The 19,664-nt window shown below is 40.7% G+C and overlaps 1 protein-coding gene across 1 annotated transcript in view; it reads left to right on the top strand.

Moving 5' to 3' along the window:
* The window catches only part of Hhla1 (HERV-H LTR-associating 1), a 36,615-nt gene that overhangs the window by 8,876 nt on the left and 8,075 nt on the right, over positions 1–19,664 (top strand). The window contains exons 6-12 of the mRNA XM_021182717.1: positions 2,425–2,508; positions 2,605–2,688; positions 8,114–8,197; positions 8,883–8,939; positions 9,044–9,130; positions 14,645–14,872; positions 17,299–17,535. Coding sequence (XP_021038376.1) covers positions 2,425–2,508; positions 2,605–2,688; positions 8,114–8,197; positions 8,883–8,939; positions 9,044–9,130; positions 14,645–14,872; positions 17,299–17,535 — 861 coding nt within the window. The remainder of the gene's footprint in view (positions 1–2,424; positions 2,509–2,604; positions 2,689–8,113; positions 8,198–8,882; positions 8,940–9,043; positions 9,131–14,644; positions 14,873–17,298; positions 17,536–19,664) is intronic.

Below are 19,664 nucleotides of genomic sequence, written 5' to 3'. Positions count from 1 at the left end.
CTGAGCCTTGGGTGTAGATGCTGTGTTCTAGATTTACCAGTTGGGGTTAACACCACACAGATCTTTGCATTTAGCTATGGTTATCTGTGGTGATGTTGGTCTGTTGCAGGGAGACATTTCTTTGATAAGGGGTGAGACCTATACTTATTTTTATTTTTCATTTATAATGTAGTTGGCTATACCAGCTTAGTAAAGTAGTGGTTGTAGATTCTCCTCCAAGATACATGACCTTATTAGCCATGGGTGATTTCCTAGGTTTTCAGGACCAGGCATGATTTCCCTCTTGTTAGGTAGTCCCTATGTCCAGCTAGAGATCTGTTAGTTATTACCAAGGCATGCATAATTGCTTTTGTACTTTTGTGCCATGCTGGTTAATATTTTAGTCTATAATAATTAAATATTTGACATTGTTTTTTTACTGGTATTGACTTTTATCATTACTTTGTTGCATTTCTATTCTATTTGCTCATAAAATAGTTTCTCATTTCTTCACTTTATTCTCATTTTCTTTTATGTTCTTTTTTCTCTTTTCAGAATGTATATAAAATAATGGTGTTTGCTACAATATATTTTTATTAAATATTTTAATTAAAATATATCACTTCCCTCTTTCCTTTTCTTTCTCTAACCCATATCTGCTCCTCACTCCCTTTCAAATCAATGACTTTTTATTGTTATGTTACAGATTGAATCATAGATAAACAACCTGTTAGTCAATATATTATGGCCACAGATGACTTTGTAGTAGATAACAGGTTAGTAGTTTCATCCATTAAAGGGTTTAATTCTTCCTCTCTCAGGAGTCATAGTTGCCTATAGATCCTTGTCTAGGTGTGGAACCCATGATATTCCCCCTTCGTTCTTAGCTTGAATATTACTATTGTAACTGTTCTGGTCCTGTTGGGTGCAGCTATATTGTTGATATTGCAGATGTAGCTTCACTTTGATATATAGGAGAAATATTATCACAGCAGACTTTCTAGACTTCTGGGTTTTACAATATTTCTTTCTCCTCTTTTGCAATGTTTCCTGAGCCCCAGGTATAGAAGTTGTGCTGCAGACAAGTTCATTGGAGCTAGGATCTATTCCAACATATTGCCCTCCTTTGAAAATTTATTTACATTTTTTAAAATTTTTTTCCTCCCTAAATAGAAATGCTTATATTTGTCAGTCTTAGCCATTTTGACTGGGATGAGATGAAATCTCAAAGTTGTTTCATTTTGCCCTTCCTTAATTGCTAAGGATGATGAACACTTTTGAGTTATTTATTGGATGTTTTTATTTCTTTGGATCCATAGCCCGTTACCTAACTTTGGTCATTTATTTTCTTAACTTCTGGGGTTTTTATTCTCAATATTAGTCCTCTGTAAGATGCATAGCTGACAAAGATCCTCCCACAATATATGTGTTTCTTCTTCACTTCATTGTCTCCTTAGTTGTCCAGAGTCTTTTAGTTTTACAACATCTCAGGTGTCAGTTGTGTCCTTAATAATGGGGCAAATGGAATCCTATTTGCAAAGCCCTTTCCTACAGCTGTATCTTGTTTTCTTCTAACTGTTTTAGAGTTTCAAGTTTTACGTTGAGACTTGCTCATCTTGGAGTTAATTTTCACTGAAGGTGATAGATATGAATCTAACTTCATTCTTCTGCTTGTAGAAATCCAGTTTTCTCAGCACCACTTCTTGAACATATTATCTTTTCTCCAATGTGTGTTTTTGGCACCTTTGGCAAATATTATGTACTGGATAATTTTATGTTACCTTGAGACAGGCTAGAGTAATTTTTGAAGAGGGAACCTCAACTGCAGTAATGCCTTTACCAGATTAGTCTATAAACAAGCCTGTGGCATATATTCTTGTTTGATAATTGATGTGACAGAGTCCAGCTCACTGTAGGTAGTGCCACTCCTGTGTTGATGGCCCTGAGAAAGCTTCAAGTAAGCAAGCCAATAAGCTGTACTCCTCCATGATCTGTGCTTCAGTTTCTGTCCCCAGGCTCCAGTCTTGATTTCCTGCCTGACCTACCTGGATAATGGACACAATCTGTAAAAGGAAATAAACTCATCTCTTCAAATTTCTATTTGCTAAAAATAAAAAAAAAAACCCTAACTAAAACCTATCATGTGACCATAGTTACATGTATTCATGTTCAGGTCTTCTATTTTATTACACTGGTCTAGATGTCTATTTACAACATTTTGATATAAATACATCCTTTACCTTGCACATATTCACTCTCCCTCACATGTCCTTCCTTTTTTGTTTGCTTTTCAAGACAAAAGTCTCAGTTTATTGCTTTGTCTGGCTACAAACACACAATCCTCCTAACTCAGCCTCCCAGAACTGAAGTCACAGGTATTGGTAGTACTAATTATTTAAAACTGTGTCAGCAAGCATTTGTGCTTCTTTCTCCCCTTCTTCACAGATAGCAAGCAATTCTTCTCCGTGCTTAGCATCACTTCTTATAGTTCATTTGCCTTTCACAAGGTTTCCGTGGCCATCTACAACAGTAAGTGATAGCAGTTCTCCTGTGGTGATTTGGTGGGTGAGGGGCTCAGGGACAGGCACAGTGTCATGGCACTAAGGAAATACTTTCTTTTCACAGTTTCCAACCCAAAGACAGTCGACCCAGCCAAATTCCCTACCAGGCACTGCTACTGTTTGAGCAATAGGACCAATGACTTATCAGGTAGGTGGAGTCCACTATAACCTTGTAGCTTTTTCAATTCTGATTGTGCCATTGGGTGTATTTTTTTTCTCATAGTAAAATAAAACATAGTGATGCTTATTACACTTAAATGTGTGCATATTTCCTTGTCTGTTTTTTTTTTTCTATGGAGACATCTCTGTATATACACAAATGGGTATTCATCACCATTGTTTATGTGGCAAAATCATGGAAAAATGTAAATATACACCACTGGGAAATTTTGAAATGTAACCTGTATAGTAAACAATGAGTGTGTGTGGCCAGATATTGCCTCTAAGAGGGAATCAATGTTCCCAAGAATTTTCAGATAGGAAAAGAAATTCTAGATAGTATCCAGAGTATAGTGTTATCAATGATAAAATATGTATTTATTTGAAAAGCAGAAAGTCTATTATCTCTGATGACAAGATTAAAGTGTTTCAAAATGGTAGACTGTTCACAAATATGGACTTGCAATGTTTGGAATTATTTTCAATGACACTATATATTGCTTTTTTTTTTTTTTTTTTTTTTTTTCTGAAACAGGGTTTCTCTGTATAGCCCTGGCTGTCCTGGAACTCACTTTGTAGACCAGGTTGACCTGGAACTCAGAAATCCACCTGCCTCTGCCTCCTGAGTGCTGGGATTAAAGGCGTGCACCACTATATATTGCTTTTATAATCCAAATGTATTGCATGTTTCTTAAAATTCTCAACTTGTGGGCCATAACCCCATTGGGAGGGTCAAATATCAGATATCCTGCATATCAGATAGTTATACTACAATTCATAACAGTAGGAAAAATACAGTTATGAAATAGCAATGAAATAATTTTACAGTTGGGGGTCACTACATCATGAGAAACTAACTGCATTAAAGGGTCACAGCATTAGGAAGGTTGAGAACCACTGGTCTAGATGAAGGGACAGAAATTAAATGAAGGCACAATAACTGCCTGGCAGATTACAGGCCACAAGGACAACTCAGGAACTCAGTGCAATAGTGTGATTCTCTAGTGCCAAGGAACTATAAAGTTGGTTATGGTGGTACATATTATTTAGGGGTTTCTAACCCACCTTAGATCATTTAGTTCCCAAATAAAACCACAAAACCTTTTTTTAAATAATAATCTGTAAAGCACTAGAACTGGGCAGATATCAACTCTCTATGCTACTTCCTACTTCCTACTCAGTAACCCCGAGATATCTCTTGCCATGTTCTGCCTAGAGCACTCCTTCCCAACAAACTGGCCCTCATGGCCATGTGCTCACAATCCATCTATTCCATGGAAACTTCTTCCTTTCCCTCCTCATCCTTCTCCTCTCTTTCTGTTCCCCGCCAAAAACCATGGTAACCTCTACCCTGCCTCATATCTTCTGCCTAGCCCAGGCTGCAGGCATCTTTATCAACCAATCAGAGATAACTTAACGGGCAAGATTTACACAACAAAAGTGGATGCATGTGAAGTTCTGCTCATTTTGGAGAAACTGGATCTTCGGGAAAAGAAATTAGCATTTGGATGCATAGCAGCACCAGAGCAACTTCCTACAGTTTGTACCACATCTGTAAAAAGATTCCTCTGATTACATGCTAAAATATAGATTGCAGCCGGGTGTGGTGGCGCACGCCTTTAATCACAGCACTTGTGAGGCAGAGGCAGGAGGATTTCTGAGTTTGAGGCCAGCCTGGTCTACAGAGTGAGTTCCAGGACAGCCAGGGCTGCACAGAGAAACCCTGTCTCAAAAAACCAAAAAATAAAATAATAAAATAAAATATAGATTGCAAAAGAAGCAAGGGGTTCTTTTCCTTGTTCTTTTTTTCTACTTAAATATTTAATGTATTTTTATATTAATATGTTTTGGAAACACTTAGTCTAGCTATGTAACCTTTAAATATAAAGGCCCGGGTTCCTTCTAACTTGTTGCTCTGCTTTCTATAAGGTGTTGCCTTTGTTCGTGGATGAAAGGTAGTTTACCACCACACTCTAGTGATAAGACAAGGGTGTGAAGAAATGGAAGGCTTACTCACTTGCCATACACTTACAGTGCAGACACCATTCACATTGCATTGTGCACTGATATGACCACACCCCTGAAAAGAAGGCTTGAAGATACAATGTTGTTAAGAAGAAAAAAAGAAGCTTTGCCCTAACTAAGATTTAACATTCTTTTACTAAAGTAATGTTAGAGCATATTTTTTAACTTACTTTTTAATTCTATCTACTTTATTGTTAAAATTTTCCTTACTGTATATTTTGACCATATCTCCTCACATCAACTTCTCCCAGAATCTCCACATCTCTCTCTGCATCTAACATGCTCTCTCTCACACACACAAAAAAAAGAAAGAAAATCAAACCATTGAACTAAAACATGAGACAAAACAAAAGAAAAGAAACATACCATAACAAAATAAAGAGTGCACAAAAACAAACATACATAGAATTCAGTTATTTCTGAGCACAGCATCTTTCCTGGAGTGTGGTTGATACACTCAGTGACACTCCACTGGAGAAAACTGACTTTCCCTTTCCCAAAAGTTGTCAGTTGCAAGTAGATTCTTGGCTAAGGGTGGCACTTTATGTCCACTTGTCCTCCATGGGTGGGGCTTTCTAGTTTGAATCTGTGCAGGTCATGTGTGTTCTGTCACAGTCTCTGAAACATCACATGCATCAGTCCTGTTGTCTTGCTTCCTTGACATGGTCTATCAACTCTGACTCTTATGATCTTACTGTCAACTCTTCAAAATCAATCCCTGAGCTTTGAGAGGAGGGGTTTGATAATGAAATGCAATTTAGGCTGAATGCTCCAAAAGTGCTGTCTGTACATTGTCCAGTTGTGAATCATTGTATTAATTCCCATCTACTGCAAGAAGAAGCTTTTATTTTGAAGGTATAGTGATGCCTTGATGCTCCATCATATGTATAATTGATAAATTTTTATGGAGTGTGTGTCTTAAAATGTATTCTATCTCAATATATGGAAATATGCCCAGTCCTTCAAAAAGATGGTGACTGAAGGACAAGGTGATGGTTATTCACCTGTTTCCCATTCCTGACAACCTTTCCTGTTATAAACAGTGCTGTGGTGTGCACCTGTGCAGAATCACTTGAAGCACTAGCCAAATTATCTCTGTAGGATAAAGCCATTGAAATGGAATTGTTGGCTGACAGGGAAACAATCTTGTTGTGATCCAATTTGTTAAAACTTCTAGAAATCTTACAGGCATTTACCCTTTTTTGTCAGCAATGCTCAAATGGATTCCACAGCCTGTTTACACTGAATATTAAAAAGTGGTTTTAAAATCATCACCAATTGGATAGCCAAAATTTGTTCCTGTCTCCTATTTACACATAAAGGGGCTTAGACATAAAGCATCTCTGAGCATTGTTAGTAAATCAGCTAATTGAATTTTTGTAGGAACAATGAACAACTTGAAAGTAAGAATGGCTGGCTTTTTTTTTTTCAAACCCAAATGAAAGAGTTGCAAACATCCTTTCAAAGAGGAAGTGGGCTGAAGATGCCAAGTGACAGGTTGTATGAGTGGGTGGTAGATATCTTGGGAGGAGAGGACTTTTGGCTCAAGGCGAATCTCAGCTCAAATCCAAGCTCTATAATATGCTATAGGACTCTGGTCAACTACCATCTTTTTTTTTTAATCCTTGGGCAGAACTAGGATTGATCCTTGGTATCTGGATTCAGAGTGCTGCTCATAGCTTCTATGAATCTTTGCATTTTTATCATTCAACTTCTAAGTCTTTCTTTCCCATTAATTTTACAGTGTTTTAAACATATTTACTTATGTGTTTGCTGGAGGGAGAGCATGCACATGTCATAGTAGTGTGCCATAGCACACATGAAAAGGTCAGAGGACAACTTTCAGGAGTAGGTTTTCTACTTCCATCATGTGAGTCCTTCCTGGACATCCAACACAAGTCAGCAGAATTGTGACAAATATATTTGCATGCTGATCCATTTTTATGCCCCCCCAATTAACTTTAACTTCCTCTGTATATATTACAAGAATCTCAAGTACCTAGCAGCTGTCTGTCACATTGTAGACATTCTATGGATATATGTTGGATAAGTGAATTAATGAAGGAGAGTTTGAGAAGTGGAAAAAAATTAGATGGAAGAGTAATGAGATTGAACACATTAATAAGTTCTACAACATAATACAGAAAGAAGAGAATCGTTTTCTCCAGCCTTCTGGACAGAGTGGTGTCAACATCTGCAGAGGTATGCTACATAGCACTCCTTCATCCAGGGTGTCTTAGTTATGATTTCTATTGCTGCAAGGAAACACTATGACCAAAATTCAAGTTGGGGAGGAAAGGGTTTATTTGGCTTACAGTTCCACATTGGTATACATTGTAGTTCATCACTGAGGGAGCCCGAACAGAACTCAAGCATAACAGGAACCTGAAGGCAGGAGCTTCTGCAGAAGCTATGGTAAGTGCTGCTGTGGCTTGCTTACATGGCTTGCTCAGCCTGCATTCTAATATAACACAGGATCACTAGCCCATGGACAAAACCATCCACAATGCGCTGGGACCTCTCCCATTAACTAATTGAGAAAATACCTTACAGCTGGATCTCCTGGAGGCATTGTCTCAACTGAGGCTTCTTTCTCTCTGATGGCTGGCTTGTGTCAAGTTAACACACAAAACCAGACAGCACACAGGGTAACCATGTAAAGACACTGTCACATTGTGACTCAGGCTCATCTCCCATCTCCTGCTAGTGTTGACTTACTCCACCAACTACTGATTATCATAAGGCATCACTCTGCATCTACAGGGTATGTGTTTTCAAGTCTGGTTGTTCTTCCAAGCAACTCTCCATCCTGTTGATGAGGAAAAGAAGCATCTCTAAGAGGCACAATGGGAGGTCATCCAGTGGGCTTCTCGTTCAGAATGTATTCAATGGTTCTGCAATCAAAAGTGTTATAGAAGTCTCCCAGACTTTCTCTTCCATGCTCTAAATAAAGTGGGGCAAAGAGGACATTCCTGTTGATATTGTGTAGAGATCCTGTCTATTTTTAAGTCTGTAATTCACAACCTGACATTAAATTTTGCTGTATTTTCAAATTCCAACTTTGTATAAATAGACCTTACACATCTGAGGGCTTGTTTCCTCTTGCATAGATCTGGTAGCTTAACAAAATTAGATGAAGTAAGGGAGATCTTAGTAGCTCTTGGATATTACAAGAGAGAGAGTTGGATTATAAAAGTTCTCTCCTTGGATTTGCCTTTACTGGTTTTTTCATTTGTAATTTTCTATGTGTGAGTATCAATAGTCTTTAACATATTAACTTAAACTACAATTGTAAAATCTATTCTGAGAAAAGGAAAATCTAAATGAAACCTCTTTCCCCTTGTGTCTCAGTTTCAGAATTGAGAGAGCTTCTTCAATTTATCTTGCAGATTTCACAGCATTGCTGGTGGACATTGTTGGAAATTCTACAAGCTACCTCACTGAGATTTTTAAGTCAACCTCCATCCTCTCTGGTGTGTATTTTTAAGGTGTTTGGCAAGCTTCAGGTCTAGTATTCCTCAAAAAAAAAAAAAATATAGCAAAGCCTGGTAGGTTTCCACATGCCAAGCTCTGTTATGGGTCAGGCTGCCAGACACCCTCAGGTAAGCTCTATTTAGGTTATAGACGTGGGCTTGTTTCTAACACCAGTCCTTGATGTCTCCATCATCCAAATAGGGATCTTCTGAAGTCCCACAAATTGAAGGGCAAATATCAAAATCAACATAGGGAGGGTATCATCAGAGTCTAGCAGTGGCTATAACTTCCCCCCTTTATTTTTAAAGACAAAAAGGTAAACTCGGGGAAAGTGACTACTTTCTACATACTACAAAAGGTCAAACATTTTTACAAATGAATAATGGCTGGTATGAATGAGATTGCTGCAGGCTTCCTGGGTTGCTGCTGGGAGATCTTATATAAATCTGTGTTCCTAAACACATTGGTCTCTAAAAACACTGGGGATGCTCTGTTAAAGGTCTGCAGACATGTGCTCACATCTTTCATGTGATGGTAATGAGGGCTCAGTGAGACAGTATACATGATATGCTGAATGGGGGATCAGACAGACAGAACCAATATTTTAGCCTTACAGCTGATCCTAGAGACCATGTCCTGGTTGGCCATTGCAATATTGTGGTTTTGTGCTGGTTTGTCTTACAGTGAGTCAGACCAATGAATCGGACTGTGTCTTCATCTGTGTGATGGTGGGAAAGTCAGGTGAGCAGCAATGACCTGGAGGTTCTCTGGGTGAGCATTGAGCTTCCTTCATACTCCAGCATGCAGACCTACAATCCACCTTCATGATATGATTTTTTTTTCAGGAAGGAATCTTTCTGACTTCTGGGAGATGGTGGAGAAATCCCCTGTTATCAACTACACATTTACCAGTGGTGTGTCCAGTGCTTTGGGTGAGTGTAAATTATTATATAGGCCAGAGTGCCCCACCCTCCACCAGGCCTCAGCTTACTATAGAAGAAATGTGACCATCAGGTATTCTTTTAATTAGATAGTGTTAAAATCAGATGATTTTTTTTTATTTAAAAAATTGATTTCTGTCTGGAGTATTTGGGGAAAATAATTGGCCACCCTGGATATTCCTCTCAATGACAATGAGCAACTGGACCTGAGTAGCTGCTGTATCCTTTCTCCCCAGTGAGGAACACCTGTCACTTTACTCCCACACTGACACTTTACATACTATTGCTGGTGTACTGGCTGGTTTTGTGTCAACTTGACACAGGCTGGAGTTACCACAGAGAAAGGAACTTGAGTTGGGGAAGTGCCTCCATGAGATCCAGCTGTAGGGCATTTTCTCAATTAGTGATCAAGGTGGGGAGGTCCCCTTGTGGGTGGTGCCATCTCTGGGCTGATAGTCTTGGGTTCTATAAGAGAGCAAGCTGAGCAAGCTGGGGGAAGCAAGCCAGTAAGAAACATCCATCCATGGCCTCTGCCTCAGCTCCTGCTTCTTGACCTGCTTGAGTTCCAGTCCTGACTTCCTTTGGTGATGAATAACAATATGGAAGTGTAAGCTGAATAAATCCTTTCCTCTCCAACTTGCTTCTTGGTCATGATGTTTGTGCAGGAGTAGAAACCCTGACTAAGACAAATTGGTACCAGAAGTGGGGTATTCCTGTGACAACCTGACCATGTTTTGGAAAGGACTGTGGAAGGACTTTGGAACTTTGAGCTAGAAGATCGGTGTTAAGAGCTCTGTGGGGTGTTGTGTAGGAGCTTGGAAGATAATGTTGAGGACAGTGCAGAAGATGGAGGCCTGGATTGTGAAATTTCAGAGGGAAGATTAAAGACTTTTATCAGGGTCATTGCTATTTTGATTGTGAAAATTCTGTGGTTCTGGTTAGTTGGGGCTGAAGAATCAGCTGTGATTAACAAGATACCAGAACTACTAAAGCAAAAACTTTGCATTACTATTGACTATTGATGCTGGTTAGCTGGAGCTAAGTTAGAGGTGATTAAGAAGAGACCAGCATCATTGAGGTAAAATCTTCTGGGAAGTGTTTTCTGAGAGCACAGAGGCTGTGTTCCAGAGATAGCCAACATTGAACCTTGTGTTGTGGCTGGACTTGGTAAGGTGTAAGAGTCACCCAGGTAGTACTGGTTTTGAAGGCATGAAGGGGTCATGAAGAGCAGCTGAGGTTTGGCACTATGAGAGGCCATGGAAGGCCATTGTTGAAGGTGCAGCCTAAGTTGCAATTGATGACCCAGTTCAGAAGAGATCATGCAAAGGAGTTGAGACTTGGCATCATGAAGAGAGCCTATGAGAGGCTGTTAGTGAAGCCTAGTTACAGCAGAAGACAGCAGTGTTTGGAGATGCCAGTACCATGAGATGACCACCAAGGACAAAAGCAGCAGTGGAGTACAGGCAGCTGGAGCCTAGAAGAAAAGATGTGTGCTACAAAAAGCAGGGCTGGAGAAGTGACTCAAGCCCTTGGAGGAGCCCTGAAGTTGAGTTGAGCCCAGACTCATGAGTTGAGTCCCAGACATTAGATGGTTGGAGTCTGATTTTGCTTTTGATTGTGACTGTGCCCTGATAAATTTTCCCTTTTGGGGAAAGAAGTTATTTTATTGGAGTCCACAGTTGAGAGACTTTGAGTGTTTAAAAGACTTTGAATTTTAAAAGGTATTGGATATTTTAAAGGGATTGAACTTTTAATATGTAAAGACTGTGGGACACTTAAAGTTATTTGGATCTTGGGGATGAATAAGAATGTAAGGGTTGAGGATTAATAGTGATGTGTTTGTGTGTCAAGTTGACAAGGGGTCAATTGTACTGGCTGGTTTTGTGTGTCAACTTGACACAAGCTGGCGTTATCACAGAGAAAGGAGCTTCAATTGGGGAAGTGCCTCCATGAGATCCATCTGTGGGGCATTTTCTCAATTAGTGATCAAGGAGGAGAGGCCCCTTGTGGGTGGGACCATCTCTGGGCTGGTAGTCTTGGGTTCTATAAGAGAGCAGGCTGAACAAGCCAGAGGAAGCAAGCCAATAAGTAACATATCCATAGCCTCTGTATCAGCTCCTGCTTCCTGCCCTGCTTGAGTTCCAGTCCTGACTTCCTTTGGTGATCAACAGCAATGTGGAAAGTGTAAGCTGAATAAATCCTTTTCTCTCCAACTGCTTCTTGGTCATGATGTTTGTGCAGGAATAGAACCCTTGACTAAGACAGCTGGTGTTCACTATTGGGCTTTTGAAGATATTTAAAATTTTGATTCTCATTCTAGAGTCATTGCTCCTCTGTAATTCTCAGGATCTTCCCATACCTCTTTTCTCAACAACATCTGTGTTCTGTGTCACCAGGTGCCATTTAGGAACCACTGCTAAGTCCTCTTTCTTCTTCACACGTAGTCTGAAATCTAGCTCTCCTCTGAGTCCACCTGGTGTGTGTGTGTGTGTGTGTGTGTATGTGTGTGTGTGTGTGTGTGTGTCTCCAGTTCTCATCATGTACATAAAATGGACTATGGCTAAGTTCCTTTTGTCATGCTCTTGCATTCTCCCTTTAAACTGTCCATGCTTTGGCACAAGAGCAATGGTCCTTAGATATGACTTAGGTATGTCCCTTACCTGATCAAACCCAACAGTCAGCAGCAACAGAGGCTCCAGAGCCCTTAGAGAGAACACATTTTCTTCTTCATGTATTTGTTATTTTCCCATGATTCTTTGTCTACATTCAATTTGAAATCAATGTCCATGTTGGTAGCACAAAACATTTTCCCAGTATTGTGTTCAAGCTTGTTTATTCTGTCATCTCTATGTGGAGGTTTTGTCCTACTCTGTGGTGTTTTATACTCCTGAAGGTCTGTCATTTGTCACCCCAGATGCTATCTTCTCATGTCCTAAAGATTCCCAACCATAGTCTATATTTTGTGGCTCAACTCAGTATCTGTTTGTCATCTGAACTCAGTCACAATAGGTTACACCACAGTGACATTTACATGTGAACCTCCTCAGTGAACGAACCTTGAAGGAGAACAACCACCTGCTATCCCACGGAGTGCCTTATTCATCAGTGTGTCCCATGACATTCGCACAGAGTAAGCTTTTCATTAGTGTCTCAACAGTGAATGGAGAAACACAATCAGTGATGCTCCAGTTCTATAGCAGTAGTCTGGTTTGTTTTAGTGCAGAACATCTTTTGGCCATGGTGTAGAAGAAAGCTCATTTTGCAAGGGACAGGGTCACTTGGTAAGGAGATGAACTAGGCCTATAACAAGGTACCTTTTCTTGCTTGCTTCTGAGGATGGAACTGAGAGCTGAGTCAGTCTCAGCTTTTCACCCCCACTTTCAATCCTGGGTCCCAGTAGTCCTCTTTCAGTAAGGACAGATCCTCTGGAAAAAGAAAAGCTATCTACACACTGGCAGTGCTGCTGAAATGCCTGATGGGCATTTGCCTGGTCAGGTGACAGTTGGGCTAAGAAGACCTAGTCCAGGTCTAACACTTGGGATCAAGGGTTAGGTAATGTGAGAAGTTTGAGGTCTAAATGTGAAACAGGAGAAAAGAAAGGAGAATTGGGAGTCTATAGAATACTATTTAAAAGGCAGGTTTTTTTTTTTTTTTTCTGATGCAGCTAGCTCCCAAATGTTTGAGATGGAGACTTATAGATTTTTTTTTTTTTTTTTGGTTTTTTGAGACAGGGTTTCTCTGTATAGCCCTGGCTGTCCTGGAACTCCCTNTGTAGACCAGGCTGGCCTCGAACTCAGAAATCCGCCTGCCTCTGCCTCCCGAGTGCTGGGATTAAAGGCGTGCGCCACCACGCCCGGCTTAGATTTATTCAACAAATTTTAAGCACAATAACTGATCAGGTGTTTCAAACATAGCATGTTCTATGCTAACTAGCTAACCATATGTCCTGAGTTATATGCATTTGGTCTGTTCACTCTATTGTAGCTGTCTGTCCTTTTGGAGAATTCCTTTGGTGACCTTCTTATCAGACCTCATGGCGACCATCTTCTTCCTTCATCTTATGGCCCTTCTCCTGGATCCTCACCTGCCTCCTGGTGAACTCCTTCTACCTAGGTTTCCTCCCTGGAACCCCAGACTGGGATTAGAAGTCTAGCCTTCCTGTCTTCTCTGCGCAGTCAATGGCTGTCTTAGTGCTCTTTCTGAAGAGCAGATCCCCAATAGGGGATTTATTGGGGTTTTATTGCTGTGAAGAAACACCTTGACCAAAGCAATTCTTATACAGGAGAAGATTCTATTGGGGCTGGCTTATGGTTTCAGATGTTCAATCCATTATCATCATGGCAGGAAGCATGGCAGTATACAGGTAGACATGATAACTGGAAGACCTTTGAGTTCTATATCTTGATCCAAAGGCAGTCAGGAGGGGACTATCTTCCAAAGGGAGCCAGAAGGAGGGTCTGATTCCACATTCAATGGAGCCTGAACTGAGGAGACCTCAGAGCCCCCTCCCACAGGGCCAGACCTACTTCAATAAGGCCATGCCTCCTAATAGTGCAACTTTCCAGTGGACAAGGATATTCAAACCACCACATTGACTGTTCAGCTTTGTATTAACCAATTGGGGAACATACTTGATACCACATTGGTACAGGAGAGTCTTCAATATCCATGACAATGCCTATGTCCAGAGTATAACTAGATCTCAGGGCACAGAAATCAGCATCTGAATACACAATGCACAAAACCCTCTTCCAATAGGATCACCTCCTGCAATTACATAGTAAGTTCCCTTTACTCAATACCTTCCAAAGGGCAAGTGGCAAATAAAATCCAACACAGGCTAAGTGAGGATCAGACCTTTCCACCCAGCAAAAGCAACCCTGTAGGCTAATGGGTACCTCTCACCTTAGGTCCACTTATCTCAGCCTAACATCATCTCAGTCTTCCTAAAGGAGAGCATTAGTCAATTTAACATTTGTACCTCTTTTTCCTATCCCTTGTGGAATAAGCAAGGTCATTAGACAAATTCATATTTTAAAAAATCTACCAGTCTTGCTGAAGGTCAGTCTTTCAAGTAGTTTCTTTTGGAAAGTCCAGCTTCACTTTATGTTCCTACATGTGGCCATAGGGCAGATAGTATGGGCCTCATTACTCTTGCAGAGACAAGGATCTGAGTCATGGAGCAGCTGAGGACTGCAGAGAGACACTCAGGCTCTGACAAGTCACTGAGTGTCATCAGGAGAGACAGTCAGCCAGGCACTCTTAGATCTGACAACTTTACTTTCTGTTCACAGCAGTTTATCACACAGCACTTGTATGATATTTAGCCCCATTGTTCATTCAAGAGAAAACATCCTTTGGTGACATTTGGTACCACTCACAGTAATATCATAATGTCTGCACTTTATATAACTACTGCCTAATTGTGTTTTCGTGACTCAACAGTTCTATGTGCCCAAAGTGGCAAGTAAGTTAAAACTACCATTGGCTGTTTCCTTTGAGGAGCAACCACCAGGGGAACAGCAAGGACTCCAAGGCTCACAACTCAAAGCCAGCAGTCACTTCTAAGACCATATTCTGCACGCTGGAGCACACAATGGGTATCTGCTCTGAAGTCCCTCCCCTGGACAAAGACAAGTGCTCCTTCAGAGAAAGAGTTGACAGAAAGCAAACAGATGTTTCCAGAGCTTCCTGTTGGAACCATAGGCACACACAGTGGTTCCCCAAGCTCGAGTAAGATGCTTTCTTGGTTTTTCTTTACTCTGCTGTGTCTCTCTTCTGTTTCCTTTAGTCTCACATAATTAAACAAAACACGTCCATCTAATTCTTCCCAGCACCTAAAATGATGCCACAGCTTAATGTAGCAGGGTTCAGAAGAGTCAGTCAATGATGGAAATTTTACTGATGATATGTACTTCTAGAATTCATATTAATAGATATCTATACTGAAAACCACTGTCTTAAGAAGTCCCCCAAAATAGTCGGGCAGTGGTGGCACATGCCTTTAATCCCCGCACTTGGGAGGCAGAGGCAGGTGGATTTCTGAGTTTGAGGCCAGCCTGGTCTACAGAGTGAGTTCCAGGACAGCCAGGGCTACACAGAGAAACCCTGTCTCAAAAAACAAACAAACAAACAAAGTCCTAAAAATAATACCAAGAGTTCTCTGATATCCTTAACGTCACCTCCCCCACTGACAATATCTTGTATGATGATAGTAACTGCTGGAATAAGACATTTTTACTTCAACAATGTAGGTAGATGTCTTTCTCTGCAAATTCACAGGAAACAGTGAGGTCAACATTTTAAGGCACAGATTGGTTAATTTGCTCCTCATTGGAGATCCATACCAAAAGGTGTGTTAGTGACTCCACACCAACATGAAATGATGCCACCAGTTACTGGGCAAGATTTTTCCTAGTCAATCCTACCACATTGTATGCAATATTGACAGTATTGTCACCAAACACAAAAGGTACAATGCAGTGACCTGAGACATGTACAAAACTGAGTGATCTCTTTCAGTAACAGTATTATCTATGCCGAGGATGGATCTGCATCAGTACAACTCATTCATTCACTCGCTCATCAAAAGATATCCTTTGCTTCCAGCCAGGAGGACAGTTTGAAAATGGCTCTTTAAATGTTCCCATTGTCTCTCAAGCTCACAGATAGAAGGGAGTTACAGGAAAGCAAACTATATTCATGATGTAAACTAACTTACATTGAGCTCTTTCATGTATAAGCCCAAGAAGGACATCCTAGCATAGCAAAAAGCCTTCCCTCAAGGAGGTAAGGATGGACAAGAAGAAGCAGGCTGTGAAAAGGGTGTGTCTCAAACAGTGGAGTGGAATAGAATTCAACTCTACCAACTACAACTTTTTAGATTTTCTACCAAAAGCTAATACCGTAACTTACATTGTGAAAACTACACAAAATTGTAAAATACTCCAGTATAATGTAAAAATATATGATTTCTGGAGGTAAGAAAAGTCATAAAATCCCTGCCCATGGTCCTCAAAGGAAACACTGCTTCATATAAGGCAAACCTCAGAACTTTCGTGAAAGTAATGGCATCATTACATGAAGGGAGAGCTGGTGTTCTGGATAAGCAAACGTTCCCCCACTTAACTCACAGCTGTAAAATCATCCATCACAATTAGCCCTGTAATTTGAGAGAAAAGATTATTAGCTTTTTTTCCACGTGAACCAATGTGAAACTATCATTTTTTTTTAAAGACGATTAGGGAATATTTAGCTTAACTATGGAAAGCTTGGTGAGTTGTTACCACTACCGCCACCACCATCACCACCATCACCATTATCATTAATTATCTCCAATTTAATGTCAAGGCTAAAAGGGGCAGTGAATGTACCTCAGTGCCAAGTGCTTCTTTAGTGTATTTGGTACTCTCTTTGCTGCTGTGAACAAACACAAGAAGCAATGTAAGAGAACTACTGTTCAAACACAATCATATTCAAAACTATACACAGCATGTGCAAGGCCCGGAATTCTCTAACACTAAAACCAAGAACAAATTGAATAATTAAAATAAGTAACTTGCTTCACAGTGTGAAGAAAACCAGGCCATTCCATTGCCTGCAGATCTCCTCATCTCAAACAACCTTCCCATCCTACTGTATAATTAGAAATAAATCTCGTATATTTGAGACAGCTCCCCTGTCCCCAACCACATCCACTAGCTTCCTAGGGGTCTAAGAGGTTTAGAGAGGATTTGGGGGTTTTATTTTTCAAAGACTGAGTTAGTTTTATCTTCTGTGTATGCATGAGTGCCTGTGTCCTGCATGAATGTATGTGCATCACTTGCATGAAACTACCAGAAGCCAGAAGACGACACCAGATCCCCTAGAGGTGCAGATATAGGTGATTGAGAGCCACTGTATGGGTTCTGGGAACAGATTTTGGTCTTCTGCAAAACCAGGCCATCTCTCCAGGTGTTTCTTTTGGCTTGTTGCCAAAGAAAACAAAATTCAGTTTAATCTGTCTTTTTCACTCCCCAGTAAAATGTAATAATTATCTGTGTTATAAATAAATATTTCACTTGCCCTTTGAGAGCATTTTTTTATGTCTGCAGTTTTACACATGATCAAGGAGATCAAGTACAGCAATACCAATGGTTGTCCCTTTCAACACACTTCAGGGAACATGACCAGAACACCATGGGGGACAAATAGATACACACAAGCACCTACAGTATCCATGCCTATGCCACTGACTGTGGATGATAGCACACCTGAAGGACCACCCTGGGCAAGCCTTCCCTCCACATCAGCCTCCACTGAAGATGCCCAGAAGCTCAGGAGCACAGGAAACCTGTTGCATCCTACTGGAATACTGACTACACCCAGCCGACTAGCACAGCCCAGCAGGGCCTCAGGTGAGAGACACCATTCATCTTCTTTGCAATCACACTTGAACAAGTCTGTTTTAAAAAACCTCTTTTTAAAATTTTATTTTATTTTACTTATGCACTTTATATCCCTCTCACTGCCCCCTCACAGTCACCTCCTCCCACAATCCTTCCCCTTCTCTGTCCCCTTCTCCTCTGGGAAGGCAGGGGGCCCCTGGCACTCCCTTCCTACTGTGGCACTTCAAGTCTCTTTGAGGCTAGGAACTTTGTCTCCTACTGAAGCCAGATAAGGCAGCCCAGCTAGAAGAACATATCCCACCTACAGGCAACAGCTTTTGAGATAGCTACCACTCCAGTTGTTCAGGACCCACACGAAGATCAAGCTGCATATCTGCTACATATGAGCCAAGAGGCTTAGGTCCAGCCCATGTATGTTTTTTGGTTGATAGTTCAGACTCTGAGAGCCCTAATGGTCCAGGTTAGTTGACTCTGTTGGTTTTCCTGTGGAGTTCCTGTCCCCTTTGAAGCTCGCAAACCTTCCTTTATTCTTCTGTAAGAATCTCCAAGCTCTATCCACTGTTTGGCTGTGAGTGCCTGTATCTGTCTGAGTCCGTTGCTGGGTGGAACTTCTCAGAGGACAACATGCTCCTGTCTGCGGGCATAACAAAGTATCATTAATAGTGTTAGGAATTGGTGCTTACCCATGGAATGGGTCTCAAGTTGGACTGGTTATTGGTTGGCCACTCCCTCAGTCTCTGCTTCATCCCCTGTGCTTGTATTACTTGTAGACAGGACAAATTTTGGAATGCAACTTTTGTGGGTGGGTTGGTGTCTCCATTACTCCACTGGGGTTCCTTGTATGCCTTTTTAATGTTCTGAAATCTAATACACATGCTGAAAAGTAGGAAAAAGTAGTGATTTCATAAATGATTATAAAACAAACTTATTCTCCTTCTTTTCTTTATTCCACTCATTTATTCTTATTTATGAATTAAAAAACAAATGTCCCTTCTTCACAGGACTCTCCAGCTGCCCCTCTTTACTTTTCCATATTAATTGTAAAGCATTTCATGATGTCATTGCCATGTGTGCTGGTAACATGCTTCATCCATATTCACTCTTCTAACCCTCTTCCTTTGACTTCCTTTCCCTCTTTCCCTTGTACTAGTGTAGAGGAAATTTAAACAAATTCACTTTGCTTTAGTCAATGGAACCACAGTCACCTTAAAAGTCAGCTCTACCTCAGATTTAGATACAGCTGGACTGTGATCGTGCCTTAACTACATACACTGTTCAGAGAAAATTTTCTTCTGCCTCTGAGTTTCCATTTTCTTGTAATTATTAAGAGTTTTCAGGGCAAGGAGTTTGGTTTAGGATATAAGCATTTGGACAGCAATCATTTCCTGTAACTCTTGTAAGCTACCCAAGCTACCCACAACAGGCACCATCAAGGGCCCTCAGTCCCTTACAAACTTCAGTATTCTGTGATCACAGAGCCAGTCTGTCAAACTAAATGATAGTCATAGTCAAGTTGGATGTGGCTCAACTGTCAAGATTTACACAGAGATCCATCAAGGAAGCAACCGCTACTGGTACCTTCGTTAGTGGAGGTCATAGTCTAGTCACTCTACCTGAATAGAAATCAAAAGATGGTGATTCTTCCTGAGAAAATGAGTTTACCATTGGAGTTGGGGTTTCTGATAGTTATGGACTAAATGTGAATGAGCATTCATCTGTAGCATTCATCTCTGCAATTCACATGGAGGATCATGGAGTGACAGCCATGTCAAACTGGACACCATAAAACTTAGTCCCAGCAGAAGAGCAATCATAAATAGTAGACTACATCATAGTAGTGTTGGCTGAAACATGAGCTCCCCAGCATCCTCCCCCCAACTCTCCACTTCGTTTCCTAGAGTCCATCCACAGAACAATACTAATTGCTCTTTCCTCTTTGCAGACGCTTTTTGCTCTGCCTTTCAGACCTACTCTCACTAGCCATAGGTTCCTTGTTGCAGTCAACAATGGTGCCTGCTGAACTGGGTGCCAATCTATTAGATCAGGTTGTACCCCAGCCTTATTCTTCTCATTCATCCTCAGAAAGGATCTCTCTCTCTCTCTCTCTCTCTCTCTCTCTCTCTCTCTCTCTCTCTCTC

The sequence above is a fragment of the Mus caroli genome, chromosome 15, assembly GCF_900094665.2.
Source record: "Mus caroli chromosome 15, CAROLI_EIJ_v1.1, whole genome shotgun sequence".
Lineage (NCBI taxonomy): Eukaryota > Metazoa > Chordata > Mammalia > Rodentia > Muridae > Mus > Mus caroli.
The sequence above is the reverse complement of the archived record's forward strand: the minus strand, read 5'-3'. Positions and strand labels throughout refer to the sequence as shown.